The sequence below is a fragment of the Suricata suricatta genome, chromosome 4, assembly GCF_006229205.1.
Source record: "Suricata suricatta isolate VVHF042 chromosome 4, meerkat_22Aug2017_6uvM2_HiC, whole genome shotgun sequence".
NCBI classification, from domain to species: Eukaryota; Metazoa; Chordata; class Mammalia; order Carnivora; family Herpestidae; genus Suricata; species Suricata suricatta.
This window is the reverse complement of record NC_043703.1, coordinates 67,752,116-67,776,356: the sequence shown is the minus strand read 5'-3', so window position 1 is coordinate 67,776,356 and position 24,241 is coordinate 67,752,116. Positions and strand designations below refer to the sequence as shown.

General features: G+C 36.7%; 1 protein-coding gene across 1 annotated transcript in view; it reads left to right on the top strand.

Moving 5' to 3' along the window:
• FRY (FRY microtubule binding protein) overlaps positions 1-24,241 on the top strand; it is a 261,360-nt gene that overhangs the window by 84,805 nt on the left and 152,314 nt on the right. The window contains exons 4-11 of the mRNA XM_029938476.1: positions 3,608-3,747; positions 8,007-8,097; positions 8,318-8,397; positions 8,513-8,593; positions 14,579-14,747; positions 17,786-17,878; positions 17,973-18,071; positions 19,747-19,848. Coding sequence (XP_029794336.1) covers positions 3,608-3,747; positions 8,007-8,097; positions 8,318-8,397; positions 8,513-8,593; positions 14,579-14,747; positions 17,786-17,878; positions 17,973-18,071; positions 19,747-19,848 — 855 coding nt within the window. The remainder of the gene's footprint in view (positions 1-3,607; positions 3,748-8,006; positions 8,098-8,317; positions 8,398-8,512; positions 8,594-14,578; positions 14,748-17,785; positions 17,879-17,972; positions 18,072-19,746; positions 19,849-24,241) is intronic.

The window sequence follows — 24,241 nt, the reverse complement described above, 5'->3', positions numbered from 1 at the left end:
GAAGTCAGCTACTTAACGGACTGACCCACCCAGCTGCCCCCTCTGCCCATTTTTAGTTGGATTGTTGGGGCTGTGGTTCTCCTGTTGAGTTGTAGAAGTTTTTAATATCTTTTGGATGTTAACTCCTTATCAGATGCGTCGCTTGCAAGCATCGTCTCCCATTCAGTACGTTGCCTTTTCATTTTGTTGATTTAGTTCCCCTAGTTTATGTTTGCTTTTGTTTCCCAATCCTGAGGAGACATATCTAGAAAAATGTTGCTACAGCTGATGTCAGAGAAATTACTGTCTATGCTTTCTTCTAGAAGGTCTGTAGTTTTATGCTTCCCATTTAAGTGTCTTTAATCCAATTTGAGTTTGTTTTTGTGTGAGAAAGTGTAAGAAAGTGGTCCAGTTTCACTCCTCTGCATGTAATTGTCCAGTTTCCCCAACACCGTTTATTTAAGAGACTCTTTTCCCCATTTTGTATTTGTGCCTCCTTTGTCACTGATTAATTGACCATATAATCATGGGTTTATTTCTGGGCTCTCTTTTTCTGTTCCATTGATTTATGTATCTGTTTTTGTGCTGGTACATACTGTTTTGATTACTACAGCTATAGGATATCTTCAAATCTGGAATTGTGATACCTCCCATTTTGTTCTTCTTTTTCAAGATTGCTTTGTCCGTTTGATATCTTTTGAAGTTCCATAAAAACAGTATTATTTGTTCCAGTTCTGTGAAAAATTCTGTTGGCATTTTGATAAGAATTGGATTGAATCTGTAGATTGCTTTCAGTAGTATAGATGTTGCAACACTATGAATTCTTACAATCCATGAAAATGAAATACCTTTCCTTTGTGTCTTTCTCAATTTCTTTCATCAATGTCTTAATAGTTAGATTAAGTTTCATAGCCTTGGTTAAGTTTATTCCTAGGTATTTTATTCTGTTTGGTGCAATTGTAAATGGAATTGTTTTCTCAATTTCTCTTTCTGCTACTTTCTTAATAGAGTGTAGAAATGCAACTGCTTTCTGTATATTTATTTTGTATCCTATGACTTTACTGAATTCTTGTGTGTGTGTGTGTGTGTGTGTGTGTGTGTGTGTTGTTTTTTTGTAAATAGTTTATTGTCAAATTGGTTTCCATATAATACCCAGTGCTCGTCCCCACAAGTGCCCTCCTCCATCACCACCACTTCCCTTCCCCCTCCCGCTTCAACCCACGGTTTGTTTTCAGTATTCAATAGTCTCTCAGGTTTTGAGTCCCTCACTCTCCCCAACTCTGTTTCCCCCTTCCCCTCCCCATGGTCCTCCATGAGGTTTCTCCTGTTTTCCTGTTAGACCTATGAATGCAAACATATGGTATCTGTCCTTCTCCACTTGACTTATTTCACTTAGCATGACACCCTCGAGATCCATCCACTTTGCTACAAATGGCCATATTTCATTCTTTCTCATTGCCATGTAATACTCCATTGTATGGACATTTAGGCTCCACTGTCACCACTGTTGTTTAACATAGTGCTGAAAGTCCTAGCATCAGCAATCAGACAACAAAATGAAATAAAAGACATCAGAATTGGCAAAGAAGTCAAACTTTCACTTTTCACAGATGACTTCATGGAAAACCCGATCAACTCCACCAGAAGCCTTCTAGAACTGATCAATGAATTCAGTAAAGTTGCAGGGTACAAAATCAATGTACAGAAATCAGTTGCATTCCTATACACCAATAATGAAGCAGCAGAAAGAGAAATCAAGAAACTGATCCTGTTCACAATTGCACAAAAAACCATAAAATACCTAGGAGTAAACCTAACCAAGGATGTACAAGGCCTATATGATGAAAACTATAGAAAACTTATGAAAGAAATTGAAGAGGACACCAAGAAATAGAAACACATTCCATGCTCATGGATCGGAAGAATAAACATTGTGAAAAAGGCATTACTACCCAAAGCAATCTACACATTCAATGCAATCCCCACCAAAATTGCACCGGCGTTCTTTCTCAAAACTAGAACAAGCTATCCTCAAATGTGTATGGAACCACAAAAGACCCCGAATAGCCAAAGTAATATTGAAGAAGAAAACCAAAATGGGAGACATCACAATCCCAGACTTTAGCCTCTACTACAAAGCTGTCATCATCAAGACAGTATCGTACTGGCACAAAAACAGACACATAGATCAATGGAATAGAATAGAGAACCCAGAACTGGGCCCACAAATTTACTGAATTTTTTTAATGCTTCTAATAGTTTTTCAGTGGAGTCTTTACGGTCATATATGTGTGTTTATATGTACTATATATATGTACTATGTACACGTATGTACTATATATACTGTATATGTAGTATCATGTCATCTGCAAATAGTGGCAGCCTTACTTTTTTCTTAGCAACATGCATGCCTCTTATTTTTCTTGTCTGTTTGCTGTGGCTAGCCTTCCAATACTGTATTGAATAGTGGACATCATCGTTTTATTCCTGATCTTAACGGAAAGCTCTGTTTTTCACTACAGAGTATGATGTTATTTTTGGGTTTCTCATGTATGGCCTTGATAATTTGAGGTATGTTCCCTCTAAACCCACTTTATTAAGCATTTCTATTATAAATGATGTCAAATTGTGTCAAATGCTTTTTCTTCATCTACTGAAATGATCATATGATTTTCTATCCTTCATTTTGTTAATGTGGTGTATCCTGTTGATTGCTTGGTGAATATTGAACCATCCTTTCATCCCCAGAACAGAATCTTTTGATTTTGATGACTTTCAATATCAAATGATCAAAGACTTTGCTCTTGCTGTGTTACCTAAGAAATCCTAGGCTAGCCCAGAGTCACAAAGATCTCCTCCTATGTTTTCTCCAGAAGTTTTACAGTTTTAGGTTTTTATAGTATGATTTTCTTTTCCATTAATTTTTGCACATGGTATGAGATGGACATTGAGGTTTATTTTTTGCATGATAATTAACAGAACATCTCAAATCTTTCCAGAAAAGGAAATTAGAATAACTCATCTATCAAAGACATGTTTGTTGTTTAAAAAAGAGGGGAGTGGTTCGCCTCCAAGGTGATAATACAGTACATTATTACTACTGGTTCCCATCTTGAGTCTAATTTGGGGCCTACCTCAAATGAGTGAATGATGATTATGGGCAGAAAACCATACATTATGTTACATTACCACTTGAGTTGTGTGGGAGCTAGACTTGCTTATTTCCCCTAAACAATTAATGTAATTGTGTCAATTAAAATATTTATTTCTACAACAAGCATTTTTGATACCTAAGGAGTACAAGGCACTGTACTTCTTAGATGGAATGGGAAAATAATTTCTCTGTGGTCCATGAATAACCTGTATGCAATTAACATCTGACTTCGAGAATGAAAGGAAGTCAAAGTAATTAACTTTCTTGAACCACAAAATTATTATATAAGGAACATCTGTCAACATTAAGAGATTTGGCCTTTGGGGAATGTACTAATAAAGACTTTTAAAGGAAAGGTATGATAAATAAGAAAATTTTGTGGTGAATATAGCTTAGAGTTATTTGTGAAATGAGAAATATCTCTGTAATTGGCAGAGCCACCCAAGCCTTTTTATCACCTCTTTTTCTCTATAGGTCATCAGCTCAATGAGCTCCCTTTCCGAGTACTGCCTGCCTTCCATTCTACGTACATTATTTGACTGGTATAAAAGGCAAAATGGCATTGAGGATGAATCACATGAATACAGACCAAGAACAAGCAATAAATCAAAAAGGTACATTTCTTATATGTAGGAATTATGAGGATCTTTCTGTCTTTCTTCTTTCTTTCTCTTTCTTTCCCTTTCTTCCTTTCTTCCTTTCTTCCTTCCTTCCTTTTCTTTTTCTTTCTTCCTTTTCTTTCTTTCTTTCTTTCTCTTTCCTTCTTTCTTTCTTTCTTTTCTTTCTTCCTTCCTTCCTTCCTTCCTTCCTTTCTTTCTTTCTTTCTTTCTTTCTTTCTTTCTTTCTTTCTTTCTTTCTTTCTTTCTTTCTTTCTTTCTTTCTTTCCTTCCTTCCTTCCTTCCTTCCTTCCTTCCTTCCTTCCTTCCTTCCTTCCTTCCTTTCTTTCTTTCTTTTCTTTCTTCTCTCTTTTACAAACCTAAATCAAAATTGGATTTATGCATCATCTAAATCTTCCTGCCTGTGCATGGATTTCTAGCAGGTGCATAGATACCTAGCAAGTGGCGTGGGCAGACCCTTATCTAGCAGTGGGGCTGCTAGTCACTGCCCGTTGTCACAGGTTGAAAAGACACGCTCAGCCTTATTTTGACCTTGGTAGGGCAGATGTAAAGGGCCCTAGTTTACCTTGTTATTTTCCTGAGCCCTCTCTTCCAGTCTACACCTAAAAGCAGAAGGGCTGTAGCAGGCCCTCCATGGTGCTGCCTAGTCCTTGTTAGTAACCTTGAGTGCCTGGTATGCTGTTGTGGGAAGGAGGCTGGACAGGGCATTAGCAGTAGGCCTGAAGCTGCCATCCATTAGCCCTGTGACTTTGGGCAACTCACGACCTGTCTATACCTTGGTCTCTTCACTAGCAAAACAGGGAAGTCAGATTACGTCATCTTCCCTTGCAGCTGAGAATTTTGTTTGTTTGTTCTGTGCACCCCTTCTCTTACGGATTTGAACAGTGGGAAGTTGCTGCTACAAGAACAGTTTAGCAACCACAAAATTTAAGATTCTTGTACTGTCAAATGAACAAGATTATGACAAAACGGAAACAAAACCCCCAAAGTTTACATAAATATATGGAATTCATGTGTTTGAAATATAAATATAAGAAAGTTTATTATATATTTACCTTTTTAAAAGATTATTTTTAAAACAGACATCTCCATATGAATTGATTATGTACTTTTTAAAACAGTAAAGACTGAAATGAATTATTCAGAAAATTAAGTATTAACTACTTCTTGTGAATGATATATGTCTCTCATTTTTTTGACACTTCTAATGCTTTTTTTAAAATATCCACTTCTCAATGTCATGAAAATTACTTCATCCAAAGTTGTAATTTCATTTTATAACATGCTTGAGTTTATGCAGGATTCAATCATTTATTTATCATTTTGTTTGAAAGAGAAATTAATAATTTTTATATTGAATCTTTTTGAAGACATAATTTTTTATTAAGATATAATTTATACCTGGAAAATTCATTTTTTTGAAGTGTGTAATTCTGTGTTTTTTAGTAATTCATGAGGTTGTACAGCCATCACCACTAATTCCAGAACATTTCATCACCCTGAAAAGAAATCTCATACTGTTGTCTCTTCTCACAAATACTTTTTTTGATATATCAAATTTTAAAGGTAAAATCTCAATTCTGAAAGTGGTTCAGACTGTGAGATTAATATATTAATAGTATTTTATTATTTTTCCCATATTACATGTTAGTTTATGAATAGATACTAAACCTTTCCTTGGGAATGAAGAATAGGGCAGTTTTAATTGAATTAAGTGAATTTTGGTTTTGTTCCTGTTTTGTCATAATTTTGTTACTAAAACTAGATTTTCCATGAATTTATTTTGTTTTGTATTGAAAATGATTACACACACACACACACACTCACACACACACACACACACACACACACACACACACACACATATAATTTTAAGAGGCTCCATGCCCAACATGGGGCTTGAACTCACAACCCTGAGATCAAGAGTTGCATGCTACAGAGTGAGCAAAGCAGGTACCCTTGAAAATAATATTTTAAAACTCATGTTACTAATTGTTTTCAGGAGAACAGAGTAATTGCCAAGATCAAATACAGGATCAGGACAGTGAAATTCAACTCAGCAGCATTTAATTAGCATTTGGTCATCCAAAATAAGAATGTATGTTTGGGAGAAAGCCAAAAGGATGAGGGTGTCTAGAGCATGATGTAGGTAATAATAAGAGTTTCTGTTACTAGGGAAAAAAAAAAGAGGAACTTTAGAGAAAAGCACAAGCAACCGAAAATAGTTAAATGTGACAGATGTGTACTAGGGTTATGATTTCTAAGATTAGTATAATATCAACATTTTGACTGCCAAATAAATTTGTCAACTGCTGCTGGCTCCTGGCAGTTAGACCTCAAACCAGCAATAAAGTTGAATTCATTAATGGAAAAGTATAGGTCTTACTTTTATTTGAAAGCATGGCTTATTAAATAAAATAGAATCTGAAGTTTAAAGGTTTATTCTCTGCCGAGAACTGTTACTTTCTCAAGATCCTCTGGCCCCTTTTAAAGACCCTTATTGGCCAACCAACACAACCATTTTCTCTCTATTGCTGCTGGCCATCTTTGAAAGTTCTCCTTCCTTTTGGTCTACAAACTTCTTGTTTACTTATTCCATGATATAATCTCATGGTCAGGCTTGATGAATGTTCTCTTTTTTGATGCAGTTGCATGTGTTTTCCTCTCCTCTAGCTGCCAGACGCGCTTTCCAGTTCTAGTGGGTCTTGAAGGACTTCAGATAGATGGTTTGGTCCAGTGCTCTCCCTTCTGGCAAGACTCTTCACAATAATCTTGAGCTCCTACCCTGTCCATATATTTCTCCTTGAGAGTTGTAGTTGCAACTTCCCTTATTAACTGATTCTGTCATTCTTCAGCCTTCGCTTGACTTGCTCATTGTTATGGAACATCTCCAGAAGTTCTTTTTTATATCTTAAATATCACCTTCCTTTCTTCTCATTCCCTTTGACTGAAGCAAAATACATTCCATATTTAAAATATTCTTGGAGTGCCTGGGTGGCTCAGTTAGTTGAGCATCTGACTTTGGCTCAAGTCATGACCTCACAGTTCATGAGTTTGAGCCCTGCGTCGGGCTCTGTGCTGACAGCTACCTCAGACCCTGGAACTTGCTTCGGGTTCTGTTATCTCTTTCTCTGGTCCTCCCCTGTTCACGCTCTGTCTCTCAAAAATAAATAAATGTTGAAACATTTTAAAAAATATTCTTGATTTATTTTGAAAATACCTGACTGACAAGCCCAGTTCTGGTCCTTCTTTCTCATTGCTTTTACTTAAAATTTCAAGTATGGAGCATTTACATGGTTGAGAGACTATGCTAAATATATTACACACTTTATCTTATTTAGTACTCAAGCAAACTTTTCTGTAATTGCTGTTATCATTTCCATTGTGTAGATGGAGCAATTACTGGTAAATAGAGGAGGCATCATTTTAACCTAGGACTGTTCCACACTGAAGCCAATGCTCTTAGCCACTATTCTGTGCTGGGGTCTCAGCCATCATTTCATTTGTCTTTCTTTGTTCAATTCACAGTCAGCCCTCAGTTAGTATGTTAGATAAGCAGAACCTGGGATGGGGGTGGGATAGATTGACATTTCTGTCCTTCTGACATTGCTTATTCTGCTCCCTAACTTTTGAGTGAGTTTGACTCCACCTTTGCTTCTTTTATCCATTCTTCCACCTTCTTTATAACCAGTCTCTCTCCCACCTCCCCATTCGCTTTTTTTCTTCTTTCATAAACCTTAAGTGCTAGAATGTCAAGAGGAAAGAGGCATGGACACAAACAAACAAACAAAAAAGTGGCTCCTAACCTTTCTCCGTCCTCCACAGTCCTGCTTAGCTGATCATCGTAATGTTCTTATTGTTCCCTACATTGTGTAACTTCTTTCATAGGAGCTTCTCAATATCCGCCTCCAATATGGCAGCCCTGCCCAGGTCTGTATCCATTCTAGAGATGATAGAATTCCAGAAAGTTACCTTAAAAAAGCCCACAGGATAAGCTTGTAGGTTTACAGTTAGCTACTCAAGTTGACGTGTTGAAAATGGAAATTTGAAGTCAAATATTCTGATCCTGGTTAGTTACCAGTTAGTTACCTGACCTCACTGGTAATAAGTAGCATTAGCGTATATTTACCTCTGCAATCCTGTACTAGCAAATCTGGTTTGCAGTCCAGTGGAATGAGCCCTAGATGTCTGGGGAATTGTAGCACTCCAGAGAATTTTTTCAGTGCCACTGAATGTGACTATTTTAAATTTTACAGTGATGAACAACAGCGAGATTATTTAATGGAAAGACGGGACCTCGCCATTGATTTCATTTTTTCTTTAGTATTAATAGAAGTTTTGAAACAGGTCAGTAATTAAATGTTTCTTTTAGATAAGATTTATCTGAAAACAACTTATGTTTTTATAATCTAAGTTTTAAATTGTCCATGAATTTCAAATACTCGGTCATATGAATTATGTTTATTGGTTGTTAAGGGTCATATATATAGTTACTGGAAGTATTCTTACTGATTTGATCTTTAATATTCTCATCCAAGTTAAGAGCTATCTTTTTTTTTCTTTTCAGATTCCACTTCATCCTGTAATAGACAGTCTAATACATGATGTTATTAACTTGGCTTTCAAGCACTTTAAGTACAAAGAAGGGTAAAGTAATTTGTCTCTTTAGAATTTTGAAGAAGTTGGATACTTAAAACTAAAACAAGTTTGCTCTTTTTCGATGACCAGGGATCCCTAACTCATCTAATCATATCTTATTTAGGTACCTTGGTCCTAACACTGGAAATATGCACATCGTGGCAGACCTGTATGCAGAAGTCATCGGAGTGTTGGCACAAGCTAAGTAAGTGAACGTCAGCCCTTTACCATAAGACCTTGAGCATCTCTCCTATTGCAGCCCAGCTCCATTCTCAGGAAGGGACTGTGTGTGAGCTTATAGAGAGCTAGGGTCCTTTTTGCTATGGGTGTCATGTCTCTGAAACTGGCTAGAAACTTCCTCAAGGCAAGCACCAAGTCTATTTCGATTGTTTTCTCCATTTTCTTTTCTACCTGGCAGTTGGACCAGATGCTACCAGGAGTCCATTAGTTTCAGACTACTGCATCAAAGAAATAAATGGACTAACCAAATTACTTGTCTTTCTGCCACAAATATTGCAAAGAAGTTTACCACTTTTAGTTTTGTTTTCTGTATTCCATGAGTAGGTAGTTACGATATCTATCATCTGTGAATGGGAAAATTCCATTCTAGAATGTCCCTTTACTATAGAGCTTACTTAACTCAGCTGAGCTAAAAATGTCCCAGACTCTGTCATGGAAACAAGTCAGGGGAAAATTCTCATTGCTAAATTTATCTGGCCCCATAACATTACTTAGCAGGCTAGAACAAAGTGGTGTTAGACCATTACCAATAATATACTTCTTCCAAAAGTGATGTCACACCTTATTCACCCATCTTCATCTTACTCAACCCTGAGGCAAATCAGGCAAGATCCCGAATGCTTAGGTGAGGCACAATGAGCCAGAAACATAATATGAATCCAGGCCAAGAGCTGAGCTTAAAGCAACAGTGATGCCCTGATGCTTATGAAATACAATCTTCAGAGATTTTTATCTTCAAGAAGAGATGGCATTTCCTAACAATAGCATGGAAATACCTAATTATCAAACAACAAAGAGTTTTGAAAATACTTACTCAGCAAACGTATCTAGCCAAAACATAGACATAGAACTCAGGAAACAGACCCCAAAAACTCTTCAGTGTGACTCATTGACTCTAACCCAGTTTATCTATTCATCTCAGCTAGCTATTTTTTCTAACACAAAACACATCACTGTTGGATGGAGGGAAGGTAGACACACTGATGCCAGTGAGAAATATCAAGCTCAAACACTAACAGCAGCAGAGAGGAAAGAAAAACCAGCCAAAACACACTTAAAAAACTATAGTGTTACCTGAGCCATTTTGCATGAGATCATATTACACTTTTATTGTAGCCCTGTGTAATAATTGTGGCTCATGATTCACCAAGAAAAAAGGCATAATGAATTTTTCATTGCAATTGAATAATAAAAGTATTGGCATTTTGAAGGGATAAGCTTCAATTACCTGGCAAGTTGAGTCATATATATCTATCTACCTTGTTCCTATAAAGATGAGAAAAATGAATTATTACTATGTAGTTGACTGATTTGTGTTAAACCCTGAAAATCTCAACATATTCCTGTGTAATTCCTTTTGTTATTTTCTCAGACCAATTCTCTTACACTATTATTTGGAAAGTTTAATTTGCCAAAAAATGGCTTTTTGTGTTTTCTTAATTTTTGTGAATTATGCAAACAATATTAGTCTCCATAGAATGACCTTTCTTAGCCACATCAGTTTTGAGTTAGTTGTGAATGAATTGAAAACCAATGTCATGTTTTCTTGCCAACTATGGTTTTTTAAAATTTCCATGATGTTAGTATTTGTCCTAATTCTGCAGTAGTCAAGTATATGAAATGTCTCAATTTGGTCAATGCTCCAGTATTTTCCAGCCATAAGAGAATCCTTTGGTCAGTGGGTTCTTAGGTTAACTGCAGTAATGTATAGTAATCACAATGCTATATTCTCACCTGGTCAATGTATAGATAACCTTTATTGATAGATGGTACAATCTTAAACTAGTGTCATGATCCAAATTATCACACTACTATTTCTCATGAGTAGGCCAGAAGCATTACTTTGTCATGGCCTTAGAAAAGTACTGTTTCCTTTGTTCTCAGAGGGGGAAAAAAGGATGTATGTTTATCTACTACAGGATTATTATTTTTTTTAACAAATGAGTAATGTAACTGTTCTAATTTTAGACTTTATATCTAGCTGCCAGTGGTAATGCATATGAGACATTTTCTTCATTCTGACTATAGTTATTAATGCTTACTTTTGGTTTTTAACTGTTAGCAAAAATCACTATTTTTAATCTTAACTAGTGATAATGCACTTAATTCCTATCATTTAAAGGGACAAAAATTTTGCTAGTTAGTGATATTCACCCAAAGTTTTGACTTTTTCAAAGTCAGTTAAGTTAGAATTAGATTTTTTAGGGTAAGTTTTTTTGGTTAAAATCTGGAATATTTATTTAAATAGTCAAATGGCCTCTATAATTCGTAGATTTCAAAATTGCTTTCTCTTTATGTAATGTAAACATAGTGTCCATATTCTTGTACTCTCACTTTTAGAATATGTACTAAACATGTTAAAGCAGTTTATTCTTATATGGATCTTACAGTAAACCAAAGACTGAGTAATGATTTAATTACTATGTTTACTAGAGATAGTACTAAACACTGAGTCATAGTCATTGAAAATACATTTATTTTTTCCTAAAATTATTTTAGGGGAAAATAAGTTTGAAGTGCAAATAGATTAGGGATTTTTTTAATGCTAAAATAGTATGTTTAGGTCATTTGGGACTTTTAAAAGTAAAAGATAGCCATATTTATTCTTAAGTGAGAAATAAATAGACATGAGAACGTTGAGCTAGTAAATTACACAAGTAACCTGCCGTCTCCTACCTCTCCTTGTTTTAGTCATGGATTAGGGATGGAAAACAAATTTTCTTAAGTATCATATGGTCTTTAAAACAATATAACTCTAATCTATTAGATTGCTTTTTTCTTTTAAACATTCACATTTCAAATTAAAATCATTGAGGGGTGCCTAGATGGCTCAGTCGGTTAAGTGTCCGACTCTTGATTTTGGCTCAGGTCATGATATCACCCCATGATGGGCTCCATGCTGACAAGACAGAGTCTGCTTGGGATTCTCTCTCTCTCTCCCTCTCTCTGTCCCTCCCCCACTCTCTCTCTCTCAAAATTAAATAAACAATTAAAAACTCATTAATAAGCTTTTTTCATGTCTGGAAATAACTTGAATAAACATATAATTTTTTAAAATCCAGTTGCGAATGAATAAATTTACATAATCTTAATTGAAAGTGTCCCTTCCATTGCTTTGCCACACCAACACTGCCTCCCATCCTTTCTCATTGCTGCCTCAAGTCTCATCCTTTACCTCAACTCAAATCTCCCCAGATCTCCCCTAATTTTCTATCTGGAAAGAGTGCTTTCATTCTCCTCGTCTTGAAACCTCTTTAAGTGTATTATTCACATAAAAAGCAATGTGAAATGAAGAAGTGATCTGGTCTGGGCATTCCACCTCCCAGAAGGATCAGAAAGATCTGAGCAAAGGGTCAGACACTTGTGAATACACCTCATAAGCATTATTATTATTATTATTATTATTATTATCATTATTTGCATGGCTTATGGCCAATTCTACATTGTTTTACATTCCCAAAGAAACTATACACTGTACTTAGGGTAGCAACTATATTTCATAGTTCATGACCATGTAAGGCAGCTGGAGTATGGTGGAAATTCCTGGAATTTATGTCAGAAGATCTGGGTTTGAGTCATCTTTGTCATTTTATCTTCCAAATCTATTTCTTCATTTGTAAAAATGGAAATGCATTCAATGGATTATTGTGAAAGTAAAAGGAGTATAATGGGCATAAAATATTAAACATTTTTTAAATTTTTTAATGTTTATTTTTGAGAAAGAGAGACAGAGCACAAGCAGGGAAGGGGCAGAGAGGAGACACAGAATCTGAAGCAGGTTCCAGGCTCTGAGCTGTCAGCACAGAGCCCGACGTGAGACTCAAACTCATGAACCATGAGATCATGACCTGAGCCGAAGTAAGACACTCAACCAACTGAGACACCCAGGTCCCCCTAAAATACCTTACAAATATACCTTTTTGTTATTCCTAGTCCAGACCAGTGTTTCATAAACTTGAGCACATCAGAATCACCTATAGGGTTTGTTCAACAAGATTACTGGAACTTACTTCTAGAGTTTCTTATTCAGTAGGCATGGTGTGAGCCAAATAAAGCCTATTCCCCACAAGTTCCCACACAATGCTGCTGCTGCTGATCCCAGGGGCACACTTGGACAACCACTGGTGTAGACATAACACAGCACGGAGATTAAGCCTAGGGACTCTAGAGCCAAACATTTGGCTTGACATTCTGGCTCTGCCACTAACCAGCTGTGCAACTTTATCACATTAAGACATTTCAGCCTCAAGTTCCCTTTTCTGTGAAAAGGGTATAATAATAGTGCCCTGCTCAAGTTGCAAGGATTAAATAATTGTGAAGATGAAATGTAGGGTTCACTGAACTTTGCTTGGCATATCATAGGTGCTGGAGGTCTGCTTGTTGCTCCCATCATCACCATCAGATTTTTTTCCTCCTCTATAAGAAGTAGAAAAGACAGATGACACTGGAATTTGGAATTTATATTTTCTGCTCCATTGCCTTCTTACAAACCTTTTTTATTGTGAAAGATATGGAGCAAACATGAAAAAAATCTATAAATTGGTTTAGAAAAATACAGTTTAAACAAACCATTGCCAAATGAGCACCATGTAACTGCCTGGACCCACGCCAGCTCTCACTAAGCCTCTTAAACGACTTTGCCAGTCGCACACCTCTTGTACTGCCTTCTGGTAAAACAATATCTGTGTTTGCTGCCTATTTTATTTGTCCCAAAATTTCTACACAGAGGTGTCCAGAGTTGTTGTTTCAACCTTCTCAGATTCCATTACTGGGCCTTTAACTTTTATAATATAATAACCCTCTATAATCCTGCCTTGCTCCTAATTGACCTTTTCACATATGTTGAACTACAGGCTGATAGTCTCAAGAAACAAAATACAATGAGTTTTGCAATGCTCTCCTTGTTTTCTTAACTAGCCATTTCAGAAGTAGATTGGATAACTTCTATGTATATATTCCTCTACCTTAGGTACTTTGAAGACCCGCTATTATTTTCCATCCTCTTAGGTTCTACTCTTTTTTTTAATCCTATATGATAATGTTGTAATTAATGTTATTAAATATTAACATTTTACTTCCAAATAATACAGATATCTTAAGTTCCTTGTAGACTGTCTTTTTGGTTGTAACATCCCATGCATGAAGTGAAAGCTTATTCATCTTTCAGATTTTTTTTTAATTTTTTAAATGTTTTTTATTTATTTTTGAGAGACAGAGAGAGACAGTGCAAGCAGGGGGGGAGGGTCAGAGAGAAAGGGAGACACAGAATCTGAAGCAGGCTCCAGGCTCTGAACTGTCAGCACAGAGCGCGACGCAGGGCTAGAACCCATGAACCGTGAGATCATGACCTGAGCCGAAGTCAGATGCTCAACTGACTGAGCCACCCAGGCACCCCATCACCTTTAGATTTGATTTGTATTTTTTCATTATTAGATTTTCCTTCAACCTAAAAATATTTTTTTAAATAATCATTTACCTAAAACTGTAAAAGTAACAACAGAAAATTTTGGAAATGGGTTAGGACTATTTCTTGGCATTATTTGCTGTCATTGTCAGAAATAGCTGGATTGTGAGACTGTTCAGAGACTTAAAATTGGATACTTCAGGCCTTTGGGGTTTGTAAGTATGTGGGAAATTGCTAAGGCTGAGGAAATGAAGGCTTTTGTCGTGCTTAATTTAAGAGCTAGACCATTTTGAGAGGGTCTAAAAACCCCTGGATCTTACCCCTGACTGAAGGAAACATTGAGCATCTTATGAGAATAAGAGAAGAAAGAAGATTGTACTCTTTACCAAATCCCCAATATCTAATCCTTACAGAATGACAGCCATGTACTTCAACTGACTCCAAGGACCCCTGTCACTGTGCCCCATCACTCCTAGATGCTCGAGGCCTCCATTATAGTTACTTCCATACCCATTATTTGAGAAATTGCTCATGTTCTCTTCTTAGATTCCCTGCTGTAAAGAAGAAATTTATGGCTGAACTAAAAGAATTACGGCACAAAGAGCAGAGCCCATATGTCATTCAGAGTATTATCAGCTTGATAATGGGGATGAAATTCTTTCGAATTAAGATGTATCCAGTGGAAGACTTTGAGGCCTCTCTTCAGTTTATGCAGGTAGGTAATGTCTCGGGCAGGAGAACCACTGAACAACTCCCTTCATCAGAATGACTGACCTGATTCCAAGTCATTTGCTTGTCAATGTGGAAAAAGTCCTACCTTTGCCTCAGTAATTCACAGCGTGCTTTATATCTCAATAATAGAATCACAGATAACTTCACTTTTAAACTTTCATATCATCTTTGCAGTAGAGAGTATAGTGGAATGTCTTATTTGTTGACTTTCCTCCCCCTTTTTTTACTCATCAGCTGCATATTGATCTATGAATAAAATATAGCTGATTTTTTACTTCTTAGAACTGATAGCATTGAGGGGGTATGTTAGTGTTCATAGGCATCAGAGCTTGAAACAATGGAGAAACTTTTTATTCCCACTATAAGAGACAATCAGTTTTTTAAAAAAAATCAACCAAACTGTACAGGTTTAAACATCAGTTACACAGTGTTCCTCATTATATACTAACAAAAGAATTGTTACTAATGTGGATTTTGCAGAACATGCAGCTCTATTAGAATTTATAAAACTCTCTCTGATGCTGATGTGAATTGGATTTAGTGAGGGCTCTTATCAATAAAGAGCTTATATATAGGGATTATGAATAGAGGCTGTACCACCTCATACCCACTAAAATGTCTAACGAAAGACAGATAACTGCAAGTGTGGGTGAGGATGATGAGAAATTGAAACACTCCTATACTGGCTGGTGAGAATATAAAATCACATAACAACTTCGGAAAACAGTTGGGCAGTTCCTCAATTGTTACATCTTAGGTATATATCCAAGAGAAACGAAAATATATGTCCACACAAAAACTTGAATGCAAATGGTAGTAGCAACATTATTCATAATAACAAGTGAATACAACCCAAATGCTCATCAACTGATGAATAGATAAGCAAATTGTGGTATATCCATATAAGGGAATATTATTTGGACATAAAAAGGAAAGAAGTACTGATAACAAGCTACAACATGGATGTACCTTGAAAACAATATGCAAAGTAAAAGAAATCAGACACTGAAGGTCTCAAATTGTATGATTCCATTTATATGAAATGTCTAGAATGGGCAAATCCATAGACGCAGAGTAGATTAGTGGTTGTATAAGACTTTGAGGAAAGGGTATGGATAGGGAGGTTGGAGATAACTACTGAAGGGCGTGAAGTTTGTTTGGAAGATAATGCAAAGGTACTAAACTTCTTGTGAGAAATGTACAACTTTGAATATACAAAAACACATTGAACTGTACACTTTAAATGGGTGAATTGCATGTTATGTGACTGTATCTGAGTAAAGCTATTTTTTAAAGAAAGAATATGGGCCAAGTGTCAACCTTCTTGGGTTTAAATTCAAGCGTTAGCACTTAGCAGCACCATGACCTTGGGCAAGTCACCCTTCATCCCTCCCAGCCTCACCTACCTTAGTGCAAGGTGGTGATGATAATGACAGTAAGCTTAGAAGGTAGCTCTGAGGAGGCACATGGTAAGTACTTGCTGACTCTCAACTTTTTTTATTCCTCTCTCATATGAATAATTCATGTATCTCTGTATTTGAATGATGATTTGAGAAAGTGTTTATACACATTTACAAAATAATGTATGAAAAGGGCTACAATTCCAGAAACCATGACTTTGCATGTTGGCAATGCCTATCTTGATTGATATCTTAGTATAGAATTGATAGTCTAGGGACTTTAGTAACTTGTGTTGACAGTGGTCCCACTGTTGACTGAAAATAAGTCTAATAGCTAATATAGATGTTAAGATATTGTCACAAATAAGTGTAGCCTTGGACTCTTCCATGAAAACAATACCTAATAAATAGCATAGTAAGTTACTACCAAAAAGGCCAGGAAGGAGAAAAGAGCTAGTAGGATTCTAAACAGGCCAACTTTCCTAACAAATGATTGTCTGGGCCACCAAAAGTACCCTTTCATAGGGGCACCAATTTGGTTCAGTTGGTTCAGAGTGTTACTCTTGATTTTTGCTCAGGTCATGATCTCAGGGTCATAGGATCCAGCCCCACATCAGGCTCTGCACTGACCATGGAGCCTGCTTAAGATTCTCTCTCTCTCTCTTTCTCTCTCTCTCTCTCTCTCTCTCTCTCTCTCTCTATCTCTCTGCCCTCTCTTCAGTTCATTCTCTCTCTCTCTCTCTCTCAAAACAAAACAAAACAAAACAAAAAACAACTCTTTCATAGATAGCAGTCCATAGGCAAAGACATCCTTACTTGAGAAACTATTATAAAGGTTTCTGGTCTGAGGTGAGGGGTTAGGAGGGGGAAGAGAAGCATTCCAGACTTGCTTATGAAACTATCTGAATAATAAACACACCTAAAAGGTCAGAGCTAAGAAGTAAATAGCTCTGTGCCTGGGGCTGTCACAGGGCCTAAAATAAGTTTAATATCTTTTGCCTCTCTTCCCATGTTTAACTTCTCTGGAGATCTGTGTTTGTGGGTTGATCAAGAACCCAGGGCCTCACACACAGTAGATGGTCAGTAGAAATTTGTTAGCAATGAATGTCTGAATGAATCAACCAATAAGTCAGTGGATGAATATCTGCTCACTGGTTATATATGCTTTGTCCTTTAAGCAAAGTGATTTGAGATAGAAATAGGAAGACACCAGTCCTGCAAAATGTCAACATTTTGAATTTTTTTAATATTTATTAATTTTTTGAGAGAGAGAGAGAGAATGAGCAGGAGAGGGGCAGGGAGAGAGGGAGACACAGAATCTGAAGCAGGCTCCAGGCTCTGAGCTGTCAGCACAGAGCCCGATGCGGGGCTTGTACTCACGGACTGCGAGAGCATGACCTGAGCCAAAGTCAGATACTTAACCAACTGAGCCACTCAGGTGCCCCAAGACCATTCTGAACATAAATATAAGTGCTGGAATCTAGTGATTTTCTTTAATAGATTATGGAATATGCTATATCTGTGTGTATGCTTAGTTTAAGAACTATTTACTTAAATTTAAGTACATTTATGTGCACATTTCAATCTGTTATCCCTCTTTTGTGCTTTTTCCACTTCTTAGGAATGTGCACATTATTTCCTCGAGGTCAAAGACAAAGATATCAAGCATGCCTTGGCTGGGCTTTTTGTTGAAATTCTTGTCCCAGTTGCTGCCGTGAGTTATGTTTTAAATTTTAAGAACTTCTTCAAATTGGATTAGAGCATTAACGATGTAATTATTATAATATTAACATGGGTCTCTGTTTTAGGCTGTTAAAAATGAAGTCAATGTTCCCTGTCTTAGAAACTTTGTGGAAAGCCTATATGACACCACGCTGGAACTTTCTTCTCGAAAGAAGCATTCATTGGTTAGTAACTATGAGAAAATCCAAAATGCAAAATTGCAGAGGCTAAAATTTCTAGGCTGAAATTACTCGAGTCATAAGGGTTCCCCAATGGCAGAATTACCTACAGCTACCCCCGAAAGAGGGGACATTTCAAACTTTAGATCTTGCACTTAATGTTGACCATAACTGAATCACAATAACATAAGAGGATTAGACCATGTCACCTCAGATGACCCTTCTAGTCTAAGATTGCATTGTTTATTTTCAAGACTGGCTTAACTTGATTTTTGTTTTTATTTCTGGGTATTTTTTCCAATCTAAAAGTCAGTTTGTAATAACAGTTTATCTTTTCAATCCCCAGAAGTCTTCCCTGGTTAATTCCTATCCTGATATTCAAAATCAAAATGGAACCAGGCAGCAAAGAGGGTTGGGAGGCAGATGGTTGCCCATAGGAAAGATTCTCTGGAGGCTGAGAAAATAGTATTTGGGAAAGCTTTTGTGCTGAAACTTCTTTTAAATTACTAAAATCTGTTGCCCTCGGTGGTAAAGAAGACTCTGGTTTATGAATCGACATGTGACATATGAGCTGTAATTGTGATAGTGTGACAGAAGCAGGTTATTTAAGTAGATGGTTTACTGACATGGTTTCTGCCAGTCTTCAAAGTATGAGCATTGCCACCATTATTTGAGCTAGTATTCAGATTGCTTTGCTGGCAGCGGTGACAGATGTGCTTATTTTCTACTTCTGTGGTCCTTGTGACTAACTACTAGGATTTTTTTTTTTTTAGATTACTGATTGGAATTTAGAGTTCTACTCAATGGTAGTATAGTTCAAAGTCAGTTTAAAACCAGGTGAATAAAAAAAATTAAGCTAGTGGATTGTTAAACAATGAATCTCATTGTAGCAATTGGTTTTTTTGCTGACTCAACCTAATGGGTGAGCCAGTTTTATTTTTGTTTAGATCTTCCCTAGCCATAATTCTTTGGGAGCCCTAAAGGTGTACAGCATCTGGCTCTGCAAAAATGGCAGTGGGTTCTGTATGTATATTTTTTGGGTGGCCGCTCATCAGCTTTTCTGTCTCCTCAAGTTGCTGTGGGAAACCAGCCCAGTTAGGCAGGAAAACACAGTAGCACCTCTGTTTATTAAGTCGTAAGCAAATTCCTCCTGTGGTTGAATTTGTCTTGGTGGAGTTTACCAATGCAATAACATTTCTTTGAGGAATCTTCCTTAATTACAGGAAGATTGCATGCAAAAAGAAAATATATACACCTACCTCTGAGACAAAGACAAGCTTGTAGATGGTTATGAGCCAAAAGCCCAATAATATTTTTAAAATTCATACGCCTTCCTGCTTTCTTTCTGAGAATTGAGAGTGATCTAAGATAATGAGTTTGTTTTTAAAATCCCTAAGTGAAGACAAAATGAGTAAATCAGATTTCCGCTTATACATGAAACTTATTAAATACTACACACTATTATCCACCATATAATTCTAGATGATTCCATCCCCATCATCGTCAGAAAGTGTTTGTGAAATGCCAACCTCTGCATAGCACCCCTGGGCCTCAGTGTGTTATGAAGCGTCCTGTATAAACAGTGTCCTGTATAAACAGCGTCCAGGCCCACGGAGGGAGGTGGTTTGGTAGCAGTTGCAGAGAACGTGTGTTACCATGACCTCATCTTCTTTCTCCTCAGGCCCTGTACCCCCTGGTGACCTGTCTTCTCTGTGTCAGTCAGAAGCAGCTGTTCCTGAACAGGTGGCACATTTTCCTCAACAACTGCTTATCCAACCTTAAAGTTAGTATTTGTCAGTTTAAAAAAGTCTTTTGTGAACTAGATGTGTCAGACTGGTACATGTGCTCCTGAGTGTGACTCCTGATGGCGGGGGAATTACCCTGTGGTATTGGAATAGTGGAAAAAATATATTAATAAGAGTTCTCCTTATTTCTCTCCTTATCAGTTTTAGAAGATGACTAAGGATGAGAGAAATCGTTTCAGATTTGGGGAAATGAACTTTTCTAATAAGAATCACTTTCAAGGAATGAAATATCCTTTTATATGCATCAATTGTTGCTATTTATCTAAACGTTTAAAAAATGGGAGGCCACATTTCATTGGCAACACCACGTGAATTGATTTCAGAAGCTCACCAATACCCTCCACGCCCTTCCTCTGCCCCCTCCAGTCTAGGAAAACGTTTGGGAGGAGAGTGCTATTCTGCGGAAGATTGACCCTAGTCACAGAGAGCACGTATTTCCTGTCGCGGTTATTTGAGATTATTTGAAGGCATTCTATTCAAGCTGCAGGGCAGTCCATCAGCTCTAACATTCATTGAACAGGCTGTCTGCAGGTAATCAGCACAGGTCCCGGATGATGTGACGAATGAAGTCAACGTTCCTAAAATGAGGAAACTAACGTTAAAACTACCGTAACAAACAACTTTAAAATTGGCTTGACAACTTTTACGTAGTAAACATAGTTTAAGTTTCAGCGACCTATTGGTAAAAGACAACTAAATGAAAACCAACCCTAATATAGATGCCAACAGTATGTATTTTCCAGTTATTTCCAATTGTGTCTAGAAATCTTGATGTTCGTCTATGGGTTTGATATTTGCTGCTTTAGAATTTTTGAAATACACTTAGTTATACAACCCTGTATGTGCTTATACATGTTGCCTTGTCTCTTTTGTTCTAAGACACTTTAATTTTGTGAAGTGGTTAAGATTAATTATATTATTCTGGCATTTACCATAATTACACCATAATCTGCATTAGAGTTGTTTTGAGCACTGATTGTGAAATCCAAGATTAGAATCATTTATGTTCTTCCACTTGGCAGTGAAATATAATAGCAGTGGATATAGAATTAAGCTTTTAAGTATTCTGAAAAACAAAAAGCTTTTCAGGGTTATCAGCTATTATATAATAGCCACTTTCAGGTATTTTACTTAGAGATTTATGCATCTCTAATACCTTTCTAACACACAGTGAAATGTCATTTAGTTGTTGTTTGGTCCACTTTTAAGTTATTCAATTATTAGTTCCAGTTAAAAATATTTTTTGTTCATTTACACTTCACAGAAAATGGTAATTTTATTCAAAACAAAGAAGAGACATGTTTAAGAATGTTCATGGTGCATTACTTTGTATACATTATACTAAGTTTGAGATAAATTTTAGTTAAAATTGAAATAATACTTTGCATGACAATTTGTTGTTGCCAAAAAAAACCAAAAAAAATTTTTTTTGGTTTAAAATAGGTGCCTTTGATATATAGCAGCATAATCTTACTTTGGAACATAATTGCTTCAAAGTTAAAACATTGGTGCTTTAGTCAAAACCCATCAAAAAGACATAGGAATGTTATAAATGGCCCTAGAGAGAAGTGGACCTTCCAGCTGATGGTGTATCTATATGCAAATATTTCAAGCCTTAGAATTTCTTTTTTTTTTAATGTTTTTATTTATTTTGGAGACAGAGAGAGACAGAGCATGAGCGGGGAGGGGCAGAGAGAGAGGGAGACACAGAATCTGAAGCAGGCTCCAGGCTCTGAGCTAGCTGTTAGCACAGAGCCCGACGTGGGGCTCGAACCCACGAACCGTGAGATCATGACCTGAGCCGAAGCAGGACGCTTAACCGACTGAGCCACCCAGGAGCCCCTCAAGCCTTAGAATTTCTAGGAGAATGGCCATGAGATCAGAAAGAGTATATAGAGTCAAAGATATCAAGACTGAAGCAAATCCCAGGATTCCATTCCATTCACCAAGTAGGTATGAAATGCCCAGTGTGTGAGGTGCTAGGGATTGTGCTGAAAGTGGGAAAGATGGGGGAAGTCAACTATATTAAACCTAGAACTAGAATAGAGTCTCTGTCCTTGAGGAGTTGAGCACTTCATTGGTGGCTATGTAATGAAGTCTCCAAATGCATGATAGAGACAGCGAGGGATATGGAAGTTGACAGTAGAGACACCTGTGCCATTCGGAGAGATAGAGACCCCATGAAGCATGACAGAGGTACTGACCAGGCCAAGTTAAGACAACGATATTTTACTTTATGGGTAATAAATTGCTGGAGTTCACCACCCCAAGGCTAAAAGATAGGAAAAGATCCCTGATGATTACAGTTGAAATAAAATGGTATCCGATATATTTAGAACTAAACCCAGTAGGGCTTAAACAAGACCATTTTAAAATGTCATAAATATACAGAAAATCTTCTAAACCTCCTCACAAATACTCATGGAGGGGGAGGGGCAGAAATACCTGAGGAAAACTAACATGGCTTCAGAAGTATAGAAGTTTGTCTTGAATAAGTGTCAGCATTTTATAGGAGTTAGAGCCAACCATATCATTTCATAAAGGCCACCAGACCAAGTCTTCTCCCTCCCACCTTTCCCCCTTTTGCTTTTGCTCCTGGCGCCCTTCCCCACCTTGTCTCCCACTTCCCTACAGATGCTTAAGTATAATAAATTTAGTGTTTGAACCCTACATGTTGAACTTGATAGCCATCCTTGATGTGTTCTGCAGAGTCCTGTCATCAAGGCAGCAATGTGACATATAGCAGACTAGAAGTGTGTTTGAGGATGAAAAAAAATGATGCTTTCAAAGTAAACAAGCTCTCAGATTCAATGCTCATTTAATGTCAGTGCCCTGGTTTATCTTCAGAGTCTGTTGGAAGCAAGTTGCTTTGGTAACACAAACTTGGAAGTCCTTATTTACAGTGTTAAGTAGGTCAACCATATATTAACAATTTACCCTTGTAAAGTGATGGGCAATTTATGGCACCTTCTTACCACAACACTAAACATTTTTCAAGAACTCTTGCTGAATAGAAACCAATACTTATATATATAAATATATATATAATAATAAGTATACATATATATATGTGTGTGTGTGTCAGAATCTGAAGATTTAAAAACCAATACATTCCCTTCACATCTGCCTTAATATACCTGATTCTGGGAAAAGGAAATATGTTTTGAAACTTGATATAATAGTACTTTTTTTTTTTTGGTGTGAATTTCCATTTATTCATACTTCTTTAAATATGTAGTAGCTATAATAACTATGTGGATTCATAATAACTATGTGCTAGTTTTCTCATCCTTGAAAATGGATATATTAGAACAATTTTTTAAATTTTATAATTAAGAGGTCCAGATTATAAAAACAAAACAAAATCATAAAAGTAACCTTAAAAGTTAAAAAATGTGTTTACTATATAGTTGATAACAATAACTCTCAGTCCTTGGCGATCTGTGATGAACCACGCCAGGCCGGTGGCAGAGGTTTTACATTACATTGTCATGCTTCCTCATGACAATGCCATTAGCTCCACCTAGCTCTCCCTAATGCTTTCATTGATATTATTTATGTTCTTTCTAAATATTTTGCTCCAATGACAATACCTCAACTGAAGAATTAATTAATTAAACATGATTTTCCATTCATCTTAGTCACTGCTTGTGTTAGGACTTGAATGCATTCATTTATGTAGTCAAGTCAGTTGGTTAACAACTTTTTTTTAATGTTTATTTATTTTGAGAGAGAAAGAAAGCAGGGATGGGCAAAGAGAGAGGAGAGAGAAAGAATCCCAAGAAGGCTCTGTGGTCAGCACAGAGCCTGATGGGGGCTCAATCCCATGATCGTGAGAGCACAATCTGTGCTGAAATCAAGAGTCAGACGCTTAACCAACTGAACCATCCAGGAGCCCCAACAATATTTTACAAGAAGTGTGTACCAGGCACTGTTCTAGATGCTGGGAGTAGGTGAAGAATAAGACACTAACAGTCTCTGACCTCTGAGACCTTATAATTTAGTGTAGAAGTCAGACAGCAAACAAGTAAACAAATATGTAAGAAGGAAAATTCGGAGAGTAGCAACTGCTGTAAATAAAATCAAGTAGGATATCACGACAGAATGATGCTTTAGGAGGAGCAGGGAGGGAGGGTGCAAGGATTTGCAGACACCAATAGCAAGCAGATTCGAATGGCCTTCGTACAATATTAAATAAAGTAGAAAAATTAATGCTTCAAAGACACCAGAACCAGGTTATCTATGTTCAGTTTCTTGATTTCCATTTAGAATCTCAAAAATAGTATGGCTGCCATAAACATATTTGATGAAACTTGTCATTTGCTCTTAATGTATATTTATGTGTAATAATTACAGTGAAGTTTAAGGAGT